The 23862-nt window shown below is 40.5% G+C and overlaps 1 protein-coding gene and 1 long non-coding RNA gene across 6 annotated transcripts in view; both read right to left on the bottom strand.

The window, feature by feature from the left end:
• LOC141380488 (uncharacterized) overlaps positions 1-2005 on the bottom strand; it is a 49212-nt gene extending 47207 nt beyond the window's left edge. Inside the window, exon 1 of the long non-coding RNA XR_012398485.1 lies at positions 1951-2005. This is a non-coding gene — a long non-coding RNA (uncharacterized lncRNA). The remainder of the gene's footprint in view (positions 1-1950) is intronic.
• Positions 2006-2432: 427 nt separating this feature from the next.
• Positions 2433-23862, bottom strand: part of vps13d (vacuolar protein sorting 13 homolog D) — a 68519-nt gene continuing 47089 nt past the window's right edge. For 4 of the 5 annotated variants that reach the window (XM_073938897.1, XM_021469946.2, XM_068216901.1 and 1 more), the window contains 5 exons: positions 22343-22475; positions 22054-22246; positions 5998-6129; positions 4921-5161; positions 2433-3921 (listed from right to left, as the gene is read on the bottom strand). In XM_073938897.1, the coding sequence (XP_073794998.1) occupies positions 3790-3921; positions 4921-5161; positions 5998-6129; positions 22054-22246; positions 22343-22475 (831 nt within the window). In that variant the 3' untranslated portion in view covers positions 2433-3789. The remainder of the gene's footprint in view (positions 3922-4920; positions 5162-5997; positions 6130-22053; positions 22247-22342; positions 22476-23862) is intronic. The other variant, XM_073938896.1, reaches the window with a different exon arrangement.

A 23862-nucleotide genomic window follows, 5' to 3' on the forward strand; every position in this document is an offset into this window, starting at 1 on the left:
TAAATAATAAAATAGTCAATATGAAGTCACTTTTTAACATGGGTTCCATGGATACCAGTAAGTTAGAAGAAGTTTTTGGAAATTCAACTATTACAAAACAAAAAAAAAAAAAAAAAAAAAAATTGCATACTGGAAGACAACAATTATGACTTGGTTTTCAAAACGAAAATCTTTAAAAACAAGCCAAGTTAAGCTATTAATACCAGTCCGTTTTCTAGTTTGTTTCGGGACATATTTAAAACATTGAAAGCAACAGAGATGCCATAAGCCCATTCCCTTTAAAATACCCATTGAACATTTTAGTAGTTTTTGTTTTCGGCAGGTAGATGTTACAGAAAAGTATACCCTGCAGTTTTATCTAATTTTACATTAACCTTTTTAGTGTATCTCTAACAAGTTAATTGATTAGCTTTTCTTACCTTGCGTGATAAACTCTGTGCATCAATTTTTACGCCATGGGGTATATGCCGAAGCATGCTAATAGGACTTTTAATTTGCCAGTAACCTTGGTTCAGCGCTTCCGGTGAACTGTTTGCAATTGCAAAAATGGCGCGTTTAAGGTCTGTTTTCTTTAAAAGTCCGCGATCTCCACTGGCTGAGTGATATCCGATATAAAGTGGGTCTCAGATTGTACAAGAAGCACGGCATTAAATAACATTTTCCCCCGCCATGTCTTTAAAATATGAGCATTTATTTTACCCCAATATATTCAATGAAGCTTCTGCTCTAGTCTGCCGATTCTGATAGGCACATGCGAGTCAACGGCTTTTTTTCTCGATTCGTAAATGAATGCCAGAGTCTGTTTAACTGATTGTATTTTAACTACATTACAACATCAATGCTGTAAAAGGATTAGTTTAAAATGGAAAAAAACTAACAATAACAGATAACCGGAAGTTTCTCAGCATGGAAACACCACTAGCTCGGCATATACCCTATTGTACTTGGCACACAATATACTGTAGCAGCATCACATGCCTTTAGGCGCACAAATGATAGTTATGTTGAATAGTCAAATGAATATTCCATAGTCGAAAGAACAAAGACGATTGAGATCACAGAAATCGTAAGCTGGAAAAATACTTTGTGTGTGAAATAATATTTTCTGATATACAAAATATCTATCTATCTATGCTGGTTGGCTGTTTTTTTTTTATTATTCTGGTCTAGAAAGCTGGTTTAAGAGTTGGTTTGGTCACTACCAGGCTGGTTTTAGCTGCTGGTCTTTCCAACTGGTCTCCCAGCCTGGCCAGCTAAAACCTAGGCTGGTTTAAGTTTTTTTCAGCAGGGACATCAAGCTTATAAAGTTCTTTAATGATTTGGTAGGGGGCATGAAATGGCCTGAGATATTTACTCTGAAGACTCAATCAAACCAACAAAATCTGAGCAAAACAAACGTTCAGTTTGTTGCTACAAACAAAAACACGCCTTAACCATTAACCATGTCTGCACTCATTTGGATTGGATTAATAATAAAAAAGTTTTATGAGGTCACTTTTTTTAAAGTGAGTTTAATGAATACCAGAAAGTTAGAAGTGTTTGGAAATTCAACCATTTAACAAAACAAACAAAAAAAAAATAAAAAATAGCCCTGCTGAAAAATGAAAACAACATCTAAGACGACGACGGTCGCATAGTATGTTATTGGTTTCCAAAACAAAAATCAGTAAAAACAAACAACATTTTAGCCATAAAAATCAGTCCGTTTTTTAGTTTGGGACATATTTTGGACACAGAAAGCAACAGAGACGCCATGAGCCAATTCCTTTCAAATTTTTCATTAACGTTAAACCCATTAAATTCTGAATGTTTCAGAAGTTTTTGTTTTCGGCCAGGAGATTTGAGAAAGTATGCTATAAGGGCAGCATTTTTATATCATTTTGCATGAACCTCTTATCAGTTTATTGCTAACAAGTATCTTTTACGAGTAAATATATTAGCATTTCTTACCTCCTCCACGCGCGATAAACTTTGTGCATCAGTTTCGCGCCATTGTATTTTTGCTGCAGAAGCCAGCTGCATCACGTGCCTTTAGGTGCACAAATGGTAGGCGAATGAAGTATCAGGTCACAAAAATCGTAAGCTGTGTGTGAAAATATTTTGTGGTCTATATATCTATCTATAGACAGTAATAATTCTGATAATATATACATTTTACTAAAAATATTTGTTGTTGGCCAATAAATGTGCCATAAGTAAATTTTTATTATAGCAGTGACTCTAATTTTACTGTTTAAATGGAGTAATCAATACTTCTTTAATTTCCAGCTATTATTGTTTTAGTTTGTAATGTAAAGTGTAATATTGTCATAGGATTATATCCTTTTTTGCACATAATGGATGCGTGGTAACAAAGAGTGTTACATATTTGTTTTCTTATCCTTTGATATGAACAACCTATCTTATCTAAACACAATAAATACAGACAAATACTGTTAATTCATATATTTTATTATTATGCTTTATACATTTGCATATTAAAACAAAATAAATGTACACACTATATTTACTTTGCATATTTGTGCAGTTATAGAGAAAACCAACAGTAAAGTTGTATACAACATATACCAATAATTAAATACTGTAATAGACAACTTAGAAAACACATTAGGTGTATTATTCATACAACTCTAAATTATACTGACCAGTGTTCTCTGAGGCACTGTCACTGGAGTTAAAAATCTACATTATTTATGACAGACAATTATGTACACATATGCAAAGAAGGTGACTCTTTAAAACCGAAAACATTAGTGGTATCTGATCTTTGGTAACAACTTGTAGCAACTCAAAGAATAACTTGATTTTCTGAAATTTTTAAGCAGTGAGAAAAATAAATCTTTGAAATGAGAAAATAAAATAGCTTCTATGATGTAAAAGTAGCAATGGTGATGTCACAGAAAGAGCACATCCATAAAAAGGAGAGAATCGTAAACGTTAAGCACTACAGAACACCATCGTTTTATTTGCTGAAATATGTTCAATGTGTTTCAGATGTTAAGCTTGAACTCCTAAAAACTGAATAAAGGAGAAAATAGATCAGTGAAACATCACATTTTTCATATTTTAAATTTCATTACTTTCATCAAATTTAATAGAGAAAAAAAACGGAAAAACAAACTAAAATAAGAAAAAACATCAGGCAGATGTTTTTGAGCATGGGCTACATGTGGTGAGGTGAAAAATGTGACGGTATATACACAACACGTGTTTTCTGTGTGTTTGTGTGAATGTTGGTTCACCGGTGCATGGTGAGAGCAGCTGAAGTTCTTTACATTTGTCTCAGTGCAATTTAACCCAATCTTTAAATCACCAAATGATCTTTTCTTTAAAGGCAGTTTGTACAGCAATCATAGATTCATTTTATACCTTATAATTAAACTTAACATCTATTTACATGGCAGAAAGTCCAATGAGTGTCCCTACATATGTACATAGAGATTCTATACACAAACATATACAGTGTCAGACTAGCTGTGTACATCTAGCATCAAACAGCAGTTGTTTACCTAATTGTAAAACATAGTTAATTACACTTCTAAAGTTTGCAAGGAAATTAAAATACTTGCATATTCAAGTTAAATCTGTGCTTGCTGGAGCTTTCAGCAGCCCCTCTAGGCTAGTTTGCATCATTGAACAAACCACATGCTGTGAGCATGTCCCGTTTACTGGTCTAAGTGGGCGAATACGCTCTGCTGATTTATTACTATCCTTTCACAGAAACAGAAAAAAGGAAGTAGCTGTTGAAAAATGAGCAAGTAACACTTTTTACCCTGCAGGTCAGTGTAGTTAAGAGTCTAATAATAAGCTATCCTCATTCTCACTGGGAGGCAGCATGAGCTGCTGTTCATAGTAAAGGCTCTTGGCATAATTGATTTCTTGCGAAATCTTGATGGCAAGGCTCTCGCTTTTCACATGGACCTGTAGAGAAACAACAAATAGCATTTGAAGTTGTTGGAGATTTTGAATAATATTAGTCTTTAATTGCTGCTGATTATGATTGGCAGGTATAAATCAACCCCAAATATTTTTATTACAGCATTTAAACCACGTGACAAAAGTCTTGTCGCCTATCCATGTTTTATAAACAACAAATATGAAATTGATTTCTAGTTGATCATTTGGTATCAAAAGTGGCTTATATGAAAGGCAAAAGCCTGTAGATTATGATTATTTTACCAAAATAAAATATGATCATGCCTTGACTTTGAATTATTTAATCAGGACAGTAAGGTCTTACTTTGCTTAGACAAAAGTTTTATCACTTAACAGTGCACAGAACAGAATATAAAGTCATGGTGCAGTGGGAAAACAATTGATATTGTGTATGACTGCATCCATACATCAATTCAATGACTCAAATAACGTATTAATAAAGTCATCTGGAATGTCAAAGAAAGCATTCTTGCAGGACTCCCAGAGTTCATCAAGATTTTTTGGATTCATCTTTAATGCCTCCTCCATCATTTTACCCCAGACATGCTCAATAATAATCAGGTTGTTGATTTTGCCATCCACTCTGCAGGTCTCTCGCATGTTCCTCTACTGAATGTAACCCCAAATCATGATTTTTTCCTTCACCAAACTTGACTGATTTCTGTGAGAATCTAGGGTCCATGCGGGTTCCAATAGGTCTTTTGCAGTTTTTGACTGATGACTCATTGGAAAAATCTACCGTCTGCCACTTGTCTAAATGATCAACTAGAAGTCAAGTTATTATTTTGTGCTCTTACAACTAGCATCGACCTCAAGACTTTTGTCAGGAAGTGTAGTAATATACAGTATATTTTGCAGTTATATATTACAAAGTTTTTAATTTAGGTTTTAAGGTGATTAGAATAAGTAAGTTTAATGATACTGATGATAAGAAGAGTAAATAAATAGTTTAGCATTATAGCTAATTAACTTGACATATCTTACCATTGGTTTCTGATGAGATGGACCTGGAATGGCCACCCCACTACTGGTGCTTTCTGCTTTCTTAGTAAGTTGCACATATACTTTCCCGTGATCCTTGGACACCAGACAATGATAGAGATCATCATATTTGACCTCCAAAAAGATTGCTTCTCGATCCGCAAATTCTCCAGGCTTGAGAAAATACACCACTTTGGAGGAGATCAGCACACAGTAGGTGTCTATGGGCTCCACTGCAATAAAACTACAAAAGAAACAAACATACAATAGGTACATCATTGCTTTAAAGAGACAGAACAAACAATATGCCCTTACAAAACCTGGGTTAATTCAATTTAAACTGCACAATGGCACAGCAGATGTACAAGGATTCATATCGAAGCAAATTCGCCGCAGGAATCCAATGAAAATCTGTAAAGATATGAATTCTGCAATAAATGAAAAGGGATTAAGTCGAGCGTGCCATTTAATGCACAAACTGTGTTTAGAGAAGAGAAGATTAGTGCATCAAATTAAACAGAAAACATTTGGGCGGTTCAAGTGTGTCAGACACCACAGGAGGTAAGCGTGCAGGCTGCAGCTGAAGAGACTAATGGCCTGTGCGGCACCTCTGAGGAGAGAGGTCAGGTGGGCCAACAGGGGGTCTGCTGATCTGGATGGATTAGCCTCGTTGGTGATAAACGCCTTTTCAGTCTCACTTTGAATAGAGAAACAAGCCCTGATGCTTCCAATCGTAGGAGATTTTTTGTAGTGTACAGTTATAGGAACTAGCGACTAGGCTAGTTCTCTGAGAACTAAACTTGCCCTTTGGCAATTTTTCTGGTTGATTGTGCATGGTCACTGTTAGACCCTACTTTGAACGAGGAGCTAATTTAGTCCTGCCAAAAGGTGGTCATAAAACTAAAGTTGTTTCCACTTCCTTTCGTTCAATGATGTCAACAAGTGGGTACAATAGTTCTAAGAACTATGAAGACAAAGGGATTCAAAAGGCTCTTCAAGTCTCAACCCCACAAAACAAGTAAAAAATAGAGTTTTTACAGAACAACTTATCCTGACTTTACCATCAGACCGTGTACTTACTATTCAGAGTGGATATTGTCAGTTAAGTGAAAGAGCTGTTCTTGTCCATCTGCTTGTAGGGAGGAGAATCGAGGCAGCAGCCCCTGAGGGCCCTTACAGCAGCGCGGCTTCCTTACTCGCTGTACACTTAGCCTGAAACGCACACACAAAACACACAAGGATCATTACTTACAAAACCAACAGCCTTAAGAGGGTTAACACTGGGGAATCCAAGTTGGAATGAAGCACCTTTTTACTGGAAAGGCTGAACCTTTTTTCTCTTTTCTCCCCATTTCCCGTAAAGAGTACAACTGAGTCTCTTGAAATAACACCTGTTGTGGCATAATCCAAAAACCCCACAAACTCAGACTCCTGCTATGCTTTTTAAGGTGATATCCTGCCAACATATCATCTTATTCAACTCTGATTCACATTTAAGCACAATGGGTTGGTTTAAGGTTCAATCAATGGTCAGGGGCATCATAGCTCCAGTGTTCTGGTGGTCCTGGCCAAAGCTGAAAGTCCTAACCAGAAGCCGACGATGCCAATGCAAAGCTTGGGTCTCGCTTCTTCTCCAAACAACCCTTCACGTCTCTTTGGCTGCCACTGGTGGGCCAAATGGAATTCCTACATCTGGCTTGAATCTGGTCCAGCAGGCTTTTGATTAGAGCTGATGGCTTCCAGTTGATTCACAAAGACTGTAGTGTACTGCATTTCTGTGTTCTGTTTAAAATGAAGCCCGAATGAATACAGCTGCCTCTGTTCATCAAGAGCTCAAAATGCAAGGCGCTGTGGAAAAGAAGAACCAAAGATAGGCACACCTGAAGTCCCAAAGTGGGACTTAATGGCAACACCTTTTGCTTTTCAAATCAAGCCAATACTACTGAAAATCCAAGCAATGTCATGCAAAGACAAACAGCAGCACCCTGACAAATTTTAACATTAGCAACTAAATCAAATATTCTAAAGCCACTGATTGCTTCATTATGACATGTTAAGAAGATTGTGGTCTTGTTTTTTGCTTAGAAAAGCCAGAACTTCCACATGCACTTGGCTCTCCTTTTGACAGCAAGCCACGGTTCATAATCATAACCGTAAGTCATGAGATCTGGCCCTGTGCATGACAGGACTGTAACAGACCCAGGGAGACTCTTAACCTCTCTTTTTCTCTCTTTCTCCAGCCTCTCCCACTGCTCTGGAGGCGATCAAGCACAATGCCCCGCACCCGATTGTGGGATAGGAACAATAGAGTTCAACTCTAGGTCAGGCACAGGGCTTGGAGCCTGGCCAGTCAGCCGTCAATGGGTGCAAACAAACAGCTCTTACTTCTTGCTCCTTTCCGAGAAAGATCATGAGTAAAATAAGCTGAAGGCAGGCGTGATGTTAAAGGCTGCTGAACGGAGGTTTTTAACTTCCATGGTTCTCCTCAGAAAAAGCTAGTAAATAAATTCCTGCTGAAGCATATGAGTTTAGTTTCACCATCTCTCAACCCAAAGAAATACGTGAAATGTGCATTTCTAATTAAGCTACAGCATATTTAAACAGTTGAGTTGCAGCCTTCATCTGTCAGCTCAGTGATACAGCGGTCCCTCGTTTATCGAGGGAGGTACGTTCAAAACATAGCCTGCAATAGGCAAAATCTGTGAAATAGACTACTTTATTTTATACAATTATTATTGATGTTTTCAGGCTGTAAAACTCCTCTCTACACACTTTACACACATTTATCAGACAGGCATTAACATTTTTACCCTTTACTCTCTTGTTTAAACACTTTCAAAGTTTTCAAAGAAAAAGAAGTACAGGTTTATAGAATCAAGAGACGCGGTGGCGCAGTAGGTAGTACTGTCGCCTCACAGCAAGAAGGCCGCTGGTTCGAGCCTTGGCTGGGTCAGTTGGCGTTTCTGTGTGGAGTTAGCATGTTCTCCCCGTGTTCACATGGGTTTCCTCCGTATGCTCCGGTTTCTCCAACAGTCCAAAGACATGCAGTACAGGTGAATTGGGTAAGCTAAATTGTCCGTTGTGTATGAGTGTGAATGAGTGTGTATGGATGTTTCCCAGAGATGGGTTGCAGCTTGAAGTGCATCCGCTGCGTAAAACAAATACTAAAAAAGTTGGCGGTTCATTCTGCTGTGGTGACCCCAGATTAATAAAGGGACTAAGCCGAAAAGAAAATGAATGAATGAATGAATAAATTATAGAATCAACCAAAGATCAAAACCTGTTGTTAAGCGCAAACATTCATCAATCAGGTTTTGAAGTTTACAGTTTTGTAAAGCTTTTTAGCTTTAGTGCGGATAATCTTGGCATCCAGCGTACTGTTCTTTTTCCTGCAGTCACTGATCCATCCTTAAAGGTTCAGGACCCCTGGAGAACTTTTTTTTTATATGAACAGATATGTGTGTGTTGAGCACCAGTTAAGACAATGTTAGCACCTGTCAGCTTTAATTGTGGGGAAAACTGGATAATTTTGAGCTTTTGTCAACTAATTTCAGCTTCCGGGTTTAAAATGATTTTTGGGGCTGGATCAAAATCGGCGACGTAGCGCAGTACTGCAAGTGCAATGATGACGCGTCGGTTTTTCATTATTATTCATAGCGGAGTTTTCTTATGCTATGAGAAGAGACGGCTGCTTAATTATTCATGAGAGCACAAGCTTTCCGAAGGCAAGACAGACCTGCCAGTTTCAAGCAAGCTGTGAGACATGGAGTCACGGGCCCACGGCATACAGTTGTAGGAACTCATCGGCATTTTTCAGTGGTCAACACAAGTTGAATCTGAAATCTTGGGCATCTCCAATGGTCTCATTCATTGAACTAGCTTGAGGGCTTATACCATCAGGATAACAGAGCGCCAATTGATTTTGGGCTCCTCTGACCAGTACTTCTCCGCAGATGTTCTGGTACCCTTCGGCTAACTAGCCAATGATTAATTAAATCAGTTAAATTAAAACACAATGGCCCTTACAGGATCTTCAGCGGAAACCATTTCACGAGACTTTTAATTGACTCCTGGTCATGTGCTCGCCTTGGGCACATCCTGCTAGAAGCACAATTTCGTAGAGACAAAGAGATCTCTAGAAACATTAATGCATATGAACAAAAGCTAATCTCTTAATGTTAGAACTAAGGCAGATGTATCTTTGAATAATATGCCATAATGTTCCTCATATGCTGTTTATTCCAATCAACTAGGTTAATCAATGTGTTGTTTTAACCCTTATAACAGAGTAAAATAATCTGTATGTGTCTGAAATGTATGATGTCTGGTATTGAACGAAAGCTAGTGACATTTGCAATACGTTGGTGTAAATGAAAAACTAGTAGTACAAACAGTATTCATCTTGTAACGTTTGATGTAAGATAGTTTCAATCTTGCAAGAGTTCTACCACGTGAAATCTACATGCAGTCTGTTAATTAATGACCTTTCCTACGTCAGTACGGGGCGTGGCCCCGCCCTTCATGGCAGCTGCTCATTGGCAGACAGTGCCATGGGGACGAACCAGACCAGGTCACTTAAAAACACCCTGCAACAAAGAAACTTTGCTTTTTGCATCAGCTAGCTTGCGCATGCTTTTGCTCTCTGCCCCCTTTCGCCTGCCCGGACACCGCGCCGCCACGCGATTGGGTTACTACGAACTTCCACGCAAACCTCTTAAGTTTCGGGACTCCCAAAGCTGCATGAACTTCCGCAAAACCGACTCTCAGCAGTCCGTCACCTAGGTAACCCAGGACAACAGCCATTCACGAGCGCGTGAATCCCAAAGACGTCATTGAAGCGAGAAACCACCCAATCAGGAGCACCGTGTTTCCCCAAGGCCAGCCGGCGAGGGAGATTCGACTTCAGCAAAAAGGGCGCAAGTAACACAAACTAATGTTGTCTCTTGCTGATCTTGTGCAGATTGATCTTAAGCAGTTAAAGATAAGCCATATCTCTGCTTTTGTGGTTTCTCAGGTGTTATTCTAAGATCTTGCAAGAAGTATTAGAATTAATTTGGGACGTTGTCAACTCATTTTGCATCCTCTGAACTTCCTCTGTGTGTATGTGTGAATGTGTGTGTTTGTTTGTTGTTTGCTTATTACGTAGTTAGTTTCATTTATCGTAGTGTAGCTCAATAAATCTTTGTACTCATTTTGTAAGAACTGTGTTCTTGTTTATGTGCTTCTAAGTCATTGCCTCGAGCTGTAGATCTTGTTACCTTGCTAAAAGATCATCCAATACTGTGTTATGTTATTATCGTTGGCCACGTAAATAATATTAACAAGATTGGTAAGATACGATGTCTTCTATTTGCGGGACAAATGGAAGATAAAGTGTGAATCTTTTAATCTGATTCAATCTGACTCAGTTGAGTCGAACCAATGATTCGAATCTTCAGGATCCGATTCATTGAAATGAGCTAATAAACCCCTGATCGATATTAAAACGTAGGTTGATCCCCTACATATTAATGGTGGAGAATTTTTAGGCACAGCACGATCTGACTTTTAAGCACAAAAACATTGTTTATCTTTTCTATTTTGTCCGGAAGAATAGATCAGAGACAGAGAAACGAAGTTGTTGTGTTACTGTATGATTTATTGTGGTACCCAGTGTGTTGAAACGCACGAATGCGCAACTCGAGTGCTTTTGAGAAAGCGAACTGCAGTAAATAGTTATTTGTCCACGAGACAAAAACGATACGTCGCTGTAAAGCGCACGGATTGAGAAACAATAAGCGTGTTCCTTATTCTTTCTCCTATAAGGCCTTCACAGTTGATTTAAAGGTGCGTGTCCCAGCTTTAAAGACTAACTGTGCATTTCTCCCTGGTCAAATTAAGCACAGAGTAGCTAACTGTCTTTTTGCCATTTAATTCACTAACAACAGAGTTAGTGAACTCAGCGCGCCGCGCTCGAGAGAGCGGCAGAGCGTATTCTCACGGGAGAACTTATCTTGATCAAGTAAAGTGTGCGTGATTGAATCCACGCGTGTCTTTGACTGTGAATAGTCTTGACACAGAGCGCTAGGATCCGCCGAGATCTTAATAGTGCTATATTATGTTGAGCAGTGTGAAATGCGCCGCTATTTCACGTGATGCATGTAAGTTTGTGTGCATAACCGCATATTGGTTCATTATGTGTACGTCGTCATAGTAACAGCCTCCCGAAAGTCCTGGAAGACTTTTCAGAGTACTCTCAAGTGCGCATGCGCAGTCCTCCGCACTTGCATCGGCTGTAGACATTAGCACAAAGCTAAGCTAACTGAAGCTCACGCTGTTGCATTGAAGTGTGTGGTATGGCTATGCCATTATAGCATTAAAAGCTAGTGTAGTAGCGCTCTTTTTATGGTCTTGAATGCAGTGTGTTAAGTTGAAGTGACAACCTCACGCTAGCAAGAATTTGAATCTCGATTCTCACTCTTTATAGGCTATTTGCCTTATTTCTCATTTTTCTCCCTTTCTTGGAAAAGGCTTTGACTAATGCAGATTTAGTAAACCCCATTGTACGCGATCTCATCGCTAGTTTAATCACAATTGTCAAATGCTTTTCCTGTTTAACCTGGCCTGTTTTATTAATTCAAATGCTCATAAGTTGTTGGTTTATTAGCAATGAATTATAGTTTATGACTATATAATGCTTTTGATTGCTCAATCAAATTAATGCCTAATGCTTAATTAATGATTAATGCTTTGCTCTTCTGAAACTTATCAACATTATAGGAACAACCATTTTCTATGACTGTTGATATTTGAAGTTGATTTATAAGCACAGTGTTTACGGATTAATTTAATTATAACATTTATTGTCCTGGGACTTTACAAACACAATCACTATTCTGAAATTTTTATTTCATTTAATAGTTCATTGATGCTTGGCTGCCCTATCTCAATAACAGTTATTGATTAATTTTAAATAAACACTTTTGATCAAATTTAATGACATAAGGAATACCACGCATTCCCTATCATCATTGATTTTGAAACTGATTTGTTCTCATAACTGATTTGCAGGAATGTTTGCTGATTAATTAAATATAATTGTGTTTATGACTTTAATGACAACCTCACTGAGTGTTAGTCTCAACCAACATTATTACTATTTGGAAATTTTAATTTCATTAATAGTTAATTGGTGTTTGGTTTCCCTTTTCTATTACAATTATTGATTTATTTAATTATAGCAACTCTTAATCAAGGTTATTGATAAAAAATCATATTTCTGAATCATTTCATGTCATTACTAATTTGAATTAGTTTTAAATTAATTTGCAATCAAGTTTTTTTATTATCCTTCAGGTATTAAATTGCCTCATAGGACAGTGCTCCCCCCGGTGTTTGGTTGATGCAATGAGACAGTGTAGCCTGTAGGTGGCTACAACTGAACCATAGTCATCGTTAAACCTAGCATACCAGAGCAGTAGCCTTCGATTAGCCAAACACAGAAGGAAATATAGGATTTTCCTGTCTACTTAGGCTAATTAGTTGTCTTGATAACACAATAAACCAACCCCTTTTGATGTATTGACTCAACAGTGCCACCACTTTGTCAACTTTGTAATTTGAAAACTTGCTTCACTTTCTATTGTTTCTTTTAACTGTCTTCTTCCGAGTTGACTACGTCTGCCCTTTTGAGATTGTACTTGTGTGAATCATTAAAGCAGAGAACGTTAGAAACATTTAACAGATGTTGTGAAACCTAAACATTTCGTGTTAAAACGATCTGACTTTCTCTACCCTTTCTCGCCATAGGACGCTACCCAATCAAGGACGAAACGAGTCAACCAGAAGACAGGTGTTTTCAAATTTGATTTTAGATCCGCATCAAAAGTGGTCTACTTGGTGTATGGTGTTAATCCTAATGAGTAAGAAACCAATACTGTCATTGTTATTGTACTTTCTTTCACAGCGGAGGAAATTTAATAACAATCACAGTCCTGGTGTTTAGAGCTCCCCATTTCCAACTTCCAGCCGAGAAGCATCCTTTTACCTCATGCTTGACAAAAGCTAAAGGAATCGTTCTCTCTAGGAACCTGGAAGCAGCCAATTATCACTCTACTCCTTATCAGTCTTCCTCTCTTCCTCTGTTCTCTAACTGTGTGTGTTTACTGACTGTCCCCACAGAGACTACAAGTTAGATGCACGCCCCCTAGAGGATCACAGTCACAGAGAACAACACCCACCTGTTTATTCCTCACTCAACAGTAGCTCACACCTGACATTACACCCTGACACTTTTTGTTTGCCATTTGTTTTTGTTTTCTTTTGTCCTTTTCTCTCTCTCTCCCCTCTAGGTCTGTGTCAGTGTCGGTTATAGGTCTTCCCCCTCACCGCCGCAAACATGGCTCGCCCTAAAGACCCTGTTGGCCACTGGAAGGACCTAGAAGCATGGCTAAGTGTTGCAACGGACAGCCTCCTCCCTAAGGCCGCCGAAACGCTACAGCATCTGACACAGGACCAGCTGGATGAGAACCTGAACAGCCTTATGAAGCAAGACCCGAGCAAAAGCTACAATCACAAAGACCTAGCCAAGATCACAGGTACTTTGAGTCACGTCCTCATCGCCACCCTTAAGCTGAGTGACAGGCATTCCGCCCAGCTCCAGCACAAGCTGACACATGTGCAGTCCCGCATCAACCAGCTAGAACTGGAGGCTCAGGAACGACCGGAACAGCCAGATGAGACTGATCAAGCTGCCAAAGAGGAGATTGATAAACTTCACGAGACTCTAGCCGCCACCACCCGAGAAATGGAGCAAGCCAAAGCCGACCATGCTGACGTCGCTAACAAGCTTGAGTATGTCGAACAGCTACTGGAAGAAGTAAATGCTGACTCTAAAGACAAGGACAGCAGAATCAAAGCCCTCGAAACTCACCTGAGTGAAGCTAGACATGAGGTCAGACGATTAACGCAGCAGCTGGACTACATCAAAGAAGAGTCCAACAGCATTAAAGATGAACTCAAGCATGCATATGAACTGACACACAATGAGAAAGCTGAGGGGTCACTGCCAAAACCCTCACTATCTCCTTCTGTTCCAGACAACCACGTATCACTATGTGGCCTGGACCTCAGAGACCTTGACAAGCTAGTCAAGAACCTGGGCAAGTTCACGCCGAATTTGCCAGGCAGCCAAGATGTTCACGCCTATCTGCAAGACATTGACTTTCACCTGGAAATGAGACCCAATGTCACTAACAAAGATAGACTGTATTTGCTCCGAGCAACCTCCAGCCCTGAAGTGCGCAGCTTCCTGGACCGTCAGCCGGCTCACACAAAGACTGACTACCTCCTGCTCCGAGAAGCCCTCATCAGAGAGTTTGATGACATCGAGTCTGAACAAGGACTTGTAGCTGCCCTGGAGACGAAACAAGGTCGCCATGAGTCTTCTCAAGCCTACTACAGCAGACTCAGACGAGCCTACTTCGGCACCCGCAATGAACCTGAGATGGAAGAGGACCTGAACTTCAAAATCCTCTTCCTGAGAAACCTCCATCCTGGGGTAAGCCACCATCTTGGGGTTCTTGCATGCCCCCACACCATGAACACTCAGCAATTACGAGATTTGGCACACAAAGCCTACGTCAAACAAAAGACGGCTTCAGAGAAGAGTGCCAAAATCCCTGCTGTTTATGACTTCAACACTCAAAGTCAAGATCTGGCCCTTGAGGGTGCCCAAGGCCCAGACAATGCTAGACTACCTCCCAGTGAGTGGAATGTTTCGTCTTACAACAGACAACGAGACTGTCATGCTGATACCAGACCCAAACAGTGGAACCGTCGCTGGAAAGGACTGTCTGGACGACAACACTCACCTGAACGTCACCGGGAGAGACCGTGGAACAGGTCTACCTCATTTGTAAACCAAAGGGGGACAAGCTTGTGGGAATCAAGTGGTACTTCCAAGGTAAAGCAACATCACCTTGATACAACCAGCCCAAGAGGTCAACGAAAGAACTCACAAAGATTCCACGCTGATCGAGCTCCAACTGAATCCCCACAAGGGACAACATCACCATGTTTTGACCCTCAAGAACTGATGAAAATGATCCTGAAAGAGTTCTTCCAACGAAGGGAAGCAGATTGGAAGTGGGAAAGGAAAGGAAAACCTGATTCTGCCTGACAAGCAACGACCTCACTAAACAGCACCTCTTCACCTCACTTACAGAGAACTGTAAGCACCATAACTTCAAAGACTCAATAGACTGTACCTGAACACCAGAGTTAGACGCTAACTCAACACCTGATGCCTCAGGTCACCACTGCATCACACAAACACTTGTGGATGAAACTCTTCCAATTCCTAAGAGTGCTGTCTTGATCGTTTGCCACGCAGCTGAACTCAGAATCAATCCAAATCCTACCTGTGCCATGCCAACTCCAGTCCCTCAACTCCAAGTGACCAGAAAGGGGGAGGGACCAACCTGCTGACACAGACCCACTATCCTAAACTCTTATTTTAACGCTAACCTGTTTTTGTCATTTGTGCCATTTTAGGAAGACACCTAGCCCTAGCTATGTTTCCTAAACCCAATACATGCACTCTCCCCTCCACTGCAGTACTAGGACCAATCTCTAGTAGAGAGGAGCTATTACATATGTGACACTTGTTTGTTGGGTTAACCTCACTCAATGTCCTTATGTCTCAGTGTTCTTTTCTTTCTCTTTCTCTCTGTCTTTTAATTAATTTCTCTTGCCTCATCAGGGAACCCCCACAGATGATGTTTAAGTCCAGAGCTCAGAATTAGGATTGACTCCTTTCACCAAGCCTCACGGATCAATGCCTTAAAGGTGTGATCGCTGTATTGGTAATTTAACGTTGTAGCACCTGTCTGACGACACATTTTAGGCGAAAACTCAAAAGATTCGTTTTCCACATTTCTTCATCTTCAATCCAGAACCGAAAAAGGGATTGAGGGTAAAGAATAAAATTTATTGGTTCGACTCTCGTCAAAATAGCATTGTAGGGTATACGTTGACTTTGACACTTGCCCTCTTCCTCCACGAGCGAGTAAAGGCCATCCAAAAGTTGTTCAAATGTGCACGCCCCACATCTTGCGCATGCTTAGATGCAATAACGCTGACTATAATGCCTATACAACTTCGTTGAACCTTCAATACCTCGGTTAGTCTTAAAAGCCTAAATTCTGATCATACTAAACTATGCTCTTCTACACGTTAAGCATTGCTAACCCGAGCATTCCAAAGTGCCTAAACCCTGCACCAAGATTCAGTTAGTGATGATGTTGTTTGTGTCTTGTGTTGCCTGTTCTCTCTGCTTCTGCCTGTTTGTTCCAGTGCCTGCCAATGTTCACACCGGGAACATCACCAGACAAAGGGGGACTGTAGGAACTCATCGGCATTTTTCAGTGGTCAACACAAGTTGAATCTGAAATCTTGGGCATCTCCAATGGTCTCATTCATTGAACTAGCTTGAGGGCTTATACCATCAGGATAACAGAGCGCCAATTGATTTTGGGCTCCTCTGACCAGTACTTCTCCGCAGATGTTCTGGTACCCTTCGGCTAACTAGCCAATGATTAATTAAATCAGTTAAATTAAAACACAATGGCCCTTACAGGATCTTCAGCGGAAACCATTTCACGAGACTTTTAATTGACTCCTGGTCATGTGCTCGCCTTGGGCACATCCTGCTAGAAGCACAATTTCGTAGAGACAAAGAGATCTCTAGAAACATTAATGCATATGAACAAAAGCTAATCTCTTAATGTTAGAACTAAGGCAGATGTATCTTTGAATAATATGCCATAATGTTCCTCATATGCTGTTTATTCCAATCAACTAGGTTAATCAATGTGTTGTTTTAACCCTTATAACAGAGTAAAATAATCTGTATGTGTCTGAAATGTATGATGTCTGGTATTGAACGAAAGCTAGTGACATTTGCAATACGTTGGTGTAAATGAAAAACTAGTAGTACAAACAGTATTCATCTTGTAACGTTTGATGTAAGATAGTTTCAATCTTGCAAGAGTTCTACCACGTGAAATCTACATGCAGTCTGTTAATTAATGACCTTTCCTACGTCAGTACGGGGCGTGGCCCCGCCCTTCATGGCAGCTGCTCATTGGCAGACAGTGCCATGGGGACGAACCAGACCAGGTCACTTAAAAACACCCTGCAACAAAGAAACTTTGCTTTTTGCATCAGCTAGCTTGCGCATGCTTTTGCTCTCTGCCCCCTTTCGCCTGCCCGGACACCGCGCCGCCACGCGATTGGGTTACTACGAACTTCCACGCAAACCTCTTAAGTTTCGGGACTCCCAAAGCTGCATGAACTTCCGCAAAACCGACTCTCAGCAGTCCGTCACCTAGGTAACCCAGGACAACAGCCATTCACGAGCGCGTGAATCCCAAAGACGTCATTGAAGCGAGAAACCACCCAATCAGGAGCACCGTGTTTCCCCAAGGCCAGCCGGCGAGGGAGATTCGACTTCAGCAAAAAGGGCGCAAGTAACACAAACTAATGTTGTCTCTTGCTGATCTTGTGCAGATTGATCTTAAGCAGTTAAAGATAAGCCATATCTCTGCTTTTGTGGTTTCTCAGGTGTTATTCTAAGATCTTGCAAGAAGTATTAGAATTAATTTGGGACGTTGTCAACTCATTTTGCATCCTCTGAACTTCCTCTGTGTGTATGTGTGAATGTGTGTGTTTGTTTGTTGTTTGCTTATTACGTAGTTAGTTTCATTTATCGTAGTGTAGCTCAATAAATCTTTGTACTCATTTTGTAAGAACTGTGTTCTTGTTTATGTGCTTCTAAGTCATTGCCTCGAGCTGTAGATCTTGTTACCTTGCTAAAAGATCATCCAATACTGTGTTATGTTATTATCGTTGGCCACGTAAATAATATTAACAAGATTGGTAAGATACGATGTCTTCTATTTGCGGGACAAATGGAAGATAAAGTGTGAATCTTTTAATCTGATTCAATCTGACTCAGTTGAGTCGAACCAATGATTCGAATCTTCAGGATCCGATTCATTGAAATGAGCTAATAAACCCCTGATCGATATTAAAACGTAGGTTGATCCCCTACACAGTAGCCGTTCATGAAGGCTCGTATGTGTTTGTTTCCATGATCCACGGGGTTTGTTGCATGTTTTTTTCCCCGCGATCTTGTCAGGGCCGATAATACAGCAAAGCTCTGTGTGTGCTGCAAGCTATTTTGTCGGGAGAGCAGTACGAGAATTGTAGAATGGCGGACGTTGACTTTTATCAGGAACTCGTTCACATTTAGACACATCGCCGTGCTGCTGTGTTTGCCAAAATCCTCCAGATTACCAGCAGGGCTAATGGTTAAAATAGGCAGGTCAGGAGACCTGCTGCACTGAGTCTGCATTCAGATCTATAATAGACCCGGGGATCGAGAGAGAATCCTCATTTATAGTGTTTACATGAACACACTTATCTTTATATGATATAAATTAAGGTTATGTGTATATGAAATTATGAATAACAAATGTAGCAGGGAATTAAATTACTGTCTATTTCTTTGCATTTTAACTTTGTGAACTATAAACTCATGCGTCTCCTCACGGTTTGTGTCTCATTTTGTGAGCTAACTGACAACAACAGTTGTTCTCTCCCCTGCTGGCCACGTCCACTCCTGCCCTATGCTCACGGAGCTCCACGCCCATTAATCATGCATCTTTTGAAAAAATTCTGAAGTAGACTTTAACCGAAAGTGGGGGGTGTCATGGCCCTTTAAGGGGTTCAGAGCCGATGAGGTGCGCACATGACAGTTGGAAATAAACACGGACAAGCACATTTGCATGTGATTTAAAATGAAACTATTCAGATGGCGCTCCGTGGTGTGGCAAAAATATGAACAGTGTGCCGACTGGACACTGCAGACAGCCGCCGACTTGCAGCGCCGGTGTGCATAACCTAAAGCCTATGGTTGCATGGCGCTGAGTGGCGCATCCAGTGTGTCACCCCCTTTAAGATGGTTTTGCTGCAGACAGTTACAACCCTTTTTGCATCCTTGTTAAAACTCATATTGCTAGCAGTTAAAAATGTATGTTAATTTGGCAAGCTGAACACATTCTGTACTGTAAAGGAGACATGGAGGAGTTTGATTGACAATGGTCTACAGCCAATCAGGATGTAGAAGACAATGCGCTGTTAAAAAAAAAAAAAAATCTGCAAAACTGCGAGACCACGAAAGGTGAACGGCGTTATAGCGAGGGACCACACATATATAAAACATGCCACTGCTGTCCTTCGAGCAAGTTCACAACATGGGCCATCTGTAGTCCAATTAAAGCAGTGGTGTCCAATTTTGCTACTGAAGAAGCACTATACTACTTAGTTGGACTCTAATTTTAACTGAACACACACAAATCACCTAATCAAGATCTTTAAGATAACGAGAAATTTGTTTTTGATGGTGCACTCACACTATGCTATCCGAACTGTGCCCGGGCATGTTTCCCAGTTTGTTTAACAAGTGTGAGTGCTCCAAACTGGGCCCAGGCGTGGTTCAGTTAGTCACCCCTGGCCCTGTTGGACAGTGTGCCAGAGTGCATTTCGTTTGGGTTTTGGCATGCTGCGCTTGTAGTGTAAGTGCAAAGCACCCCTGAGCGTGAAACTCAAGACTCGACATAACTTTTAAGGAACCATTTCATATAGATTTATGAATCATTCTTACTTTTCAATGAATGCGAACAGTCACAATTTATCAAAGATACAAACTCCTCAATGCACTTCAGCTGCAAACCTTCTATTACCTGCAGCATGATAATTTATGAGCGTCAAAAAAAAAGGATCTGTTTCACAAAATATTTGACTGTGTGTGACTGCATCCCAAACAACTAAAAATAATACAAAACGATATAACTAAAGAAATATCCACTGTGCTGAGTGAGAGCGCTTCTCTTCCTGTTATACTGAACAGTCATATTATCAATGACGTAAGCGTGCTCTGGCTCAGAAGGTAATGCAATGGGAGTACATGCCGTCGAGGGAGGGAGGAGGGGGACAATCATGCTTTGGCACGAATCAAGGCAACTGTACCTAGTGTGAGTACCCCCTGAAGGTAAAATACAAAGGAAACTGACCATTCAGGAGAAGATCAGAAGGAACCAACCTACAATAAAATGTGTCTATTTGTTTTACTGTCAAGCTTTTAAAATGCAAGTAAACTTCACTTGTATTGAGACATGAAGTTTTCTCATTGGGAATTTTTCATGCATAGCTGACTAATATTTGTTTGACTTTATGATTTTTGTCTTTAGCTGAATGGGTCATTGTTGAATCAACTGTGTAATCTGGTTCCTAGGTACAGTAAAATTGTCAGAAATGCACATTTTCAACAGTGGTGAACAAACCACAGTTACATTAGGTCTGATGTCTCGATTAAATGCCAATAGAACAAGTACAGAACAAGTACTGTCATCTTTTACAGTGGAGGAATTTGAGGTTTACCAAAACATGATGAAGGCAAATGAGCTCTCCTTGAAGTCTTTCCCAAAGTTTACAGGCAAATACAAGTCAAAAGGCAAACCACATGAGGGGTTTTCTTTAATAAAGCTTGGGGTAATAGAAAATGCATGCTTTTCCTAACTGAACTGACAGCTAAAGGTGGGGAACAGGGTGCTTATTCAGTCAAAGTCTGAGCCCCTACTGCTGTCCCCGCCAACCCCCAGCACTTCTTTGCCTTTGTTTTGAGATTGTAATTGAGCTGCCTCTGGAAGCCTGCCTGGATTGCATAGTGCAGTTGGGAATGGTGTGTGTTATGCGAGTTTGTGTGTTGGGGAGGGTGCTGGGGTCCGAGGAACTGATGTGGGAGGCTGAGTTCACTAGCAGGGCAGGAGAGCAAAAAAGACTGTGTGGACACTTCCACTATTCCTGACCTCACTACGGTCTGCTTCTCATTTACTTGTTTATTTCCTGTTTGCTATTTGATAGGGGATGTATGACACATTCTCCTGACCAGCAAGAGACAAAGATCACTTCATAAATAAGTGATATTAAATCATGGACATTGTCTGCATGAGCATTTGGGAAATATTACTAACATTACAGACCCAGGGAGGGGAAGAAAGCTCAGCTAGGAACCACCATGACCAGTTGCTGATCCATAAAAAATTGATCTTTCAAAAGTGATTGATGTAGTAGTGGATCTTTGACATTTCTTCAGAAGTGCTACCTGCGAATGTGTTATTGTAAATATGCAATCGTTGGGTCAGACTGTGTCCGCTGCGACCCATGAATCCTGGACATTTTCATGTGAACTCTGGCTGAACTCTTGGCTGCACTGTGGCAGGCACGCTCCGAATGCTTCTCCCTTAAACTCCCCCAGCTCTTTACTGCACAGTTCATCAGCAGGTCCTTTCTCCGCGCGCACACACACACACACACACACACACACACACACACACACACACACACACACACACACACGGCCTCTCTCCATTCAAGAGGAATGGTGAGACGACCGGAAACTCATTCCTTCTCCAGTTGGAGCAGTAAAACCACAAAACTCCCCACTGCACATATACATAGGCAAATGAAGAACAAATGGCTTTACATACCAGACATCCTGTGTAATATGACCTGCTTTTGGGCCCCCTCATAAAACCTCAGGTAAAGCTGCTGCCTTTATAGGATGAAGTGAAGGTGAGACCCTGGAGGCTGCTCTTAAAACAGTAGGTATGTTCTTCAGACCAGATCTTTGGATCATTAGCAGGTGTTCATTAGTGTAGAGCTTGGCTAGCCACAAGCTAAACTCATCAAAAGGCAGGTGGGATTTATGAACACATCCACAGAGGTCAAAAAGGCTCTGCAAAGTTGTAAGAGCTATAAACATTGAACCACAGATACCCCTTTTCCACTAAAATGGCAAAGGTTCTTGTGCTGAAGACAGTGCTCAACTAGGGGATTTATTGCACAGTTTTCAGTCTTGCCAGAGTGAATTGTTCTTATTTCATTTCTCCTTTTTTTTTAATTCTGGTGCTGTTTTTTATCCCAGTACTAGCACTGGCCCTGTCACTTTAAAATGGCCATGTGCAAGACTCATTATTTCTGTAATCTTGTTCAACAACAGAAAATCAAACCTGAATTCATAGTAGGAAATACCTGTTGTTTACGCTGGCCATGTCTCTGACAGTTTGTGCTGTTTCTGATGCAAAATCCAATGCTCCTGCAACAGGTTTGGTCACTGTGCCAACCAGTCCCTTCCCCAGACCGGAGAAAAATCCACTGACACCCCCTTCAGTCTTCACTCCCTCTACTGTTGACGTTATCACACTGGTCAGGCCGCCAATTATACCTATAAAGCATCGATACCATATTTGGTTAGTTTAAAAGTAGCAGACAAATGATCCAATCAGACAATGAATTTGTTTAAATATTGAGCTAAGCGTACCATGAGCAAGACCATGAATCCCTGCCACAAGATGCTCTCCACTAGTGGCTCCATGATAGCGAATGCACTCTCGTTCAGTCTGATGCCGATTGTCCATTGTCTTGCCTAATCCATCTGATAGGGTACCTGCAAACTGCGGAAACAAATAAACATAAGAACAACAATTAAAAAGAACAGTAGACTGCATTTAGATATATAGATATAACTGCAATGATCAATTCTTATATTAGACCTCAAGGGTGTCCAATTCTGCTGCAGTTAGTTGCTAGCTTAATTAAATGCTCCTGCACCAGCTTATTAGTGATATTAGAAACATCTAGATAAGTATGTTGAGGCAAAGTTGGAGCTACATGTAAACCATAGGTCTCATGCTGGGTTCCTGCAGGGCCGCAGTTCTGCACAGTTCACACTCCAACCCTAATCCCACAGCTAATTCTACTAGTAATCAAGGTGTTCAAGACTAATAAAGACCAGGGCTTCTCAACCTTTCTCATTTCGTGGCCCACCTTCTTCTCTGAAATTTTTTTGAAGGCCCAAACTGATTGTCAAAAGAAAATGCTTATTTTAAAACTATTTATTAGCAAAAAAATATTTTACCTTCTATTATTCTCCTATTTTCTACATCATTTAAAAAAAACACAGAACAATATATGTAATAATAAATATTTTAATATAAAAAAAAAATGCAGGCAGGTTCAAAGCTCCTGAATTCTTCATTTCAACAACTGCAGAGTATTTGGACCTTTTCTTCAATAAATGAAGCTAACAGGACAACAGGAGATGGCAAAAATCTGCTGCTGCTTTGTATTAGACTGACTACTATTCATCTATTGATCTACAATTCATATCTATTAAAAATAAATGTAAAATACAGTAAAACACGCTGTTGAAAAGCATTGATCTGAAGGTGATTGTGTTTGCAGCTGGACATTACTGGAGTTCGCTGACAGGAACAGTGAACAACTGTTCACTGAAACACCACCTAGTCTCAATGGATCCTACTGTACGGGCGCATGTCCGTTATAAAACACTTGCAGTAGGTGATTGTCTTCAGAAACATCATAAATAGAGTTGGGCCGACATCTCTCATATTTCCGTTAAGTAGCTCAAACTGTCTGTCAGCAAATGCAGATTTGAACAACTGCGCAGCAGTTTGTACGCAGCTCCGCCGATTACTGTTTGTGCATAGACATGCTGCGCTTTCACGAGAGAGAGAGCACGCGCCTGCGTATGCGCGATTGGCAAAAACATGCTGAATCAAAACTTTTTCATAGGGGACCTTTTACAGCATCCTTAATGTAGATTTTAATTAGTTTAACAACAAAACACAAGTAAATACCGCTACTCCGCCTATAGTCTCTCCCTATATTGTTTCCCATGCAACTCTAAATATTCGCTCTGAAATAGCATTTCAGTTTGGCTTAGTAATGAGTGTAATTCCTGCACACTGCCGGACAAGTACTAGTTGCTTTTAACACATGAGAGAGGGTTCTTTTGCTGTCATCTTAAAGGTGCGCGTG

Source organism: Danio rerio, chromosome 23 (assembly GCF_049306965.1).
Source record: "Danio rerio strain Tuebingen ecotype United States chromosome 23, GRCz12tu, whole genome shotgun sequence".
Lineage (NCBI taxonomy): Eukaryota > Metazoa > Chordata > Actinopteri > Cypriniformes > Danionidae > Danio > Danio rerio.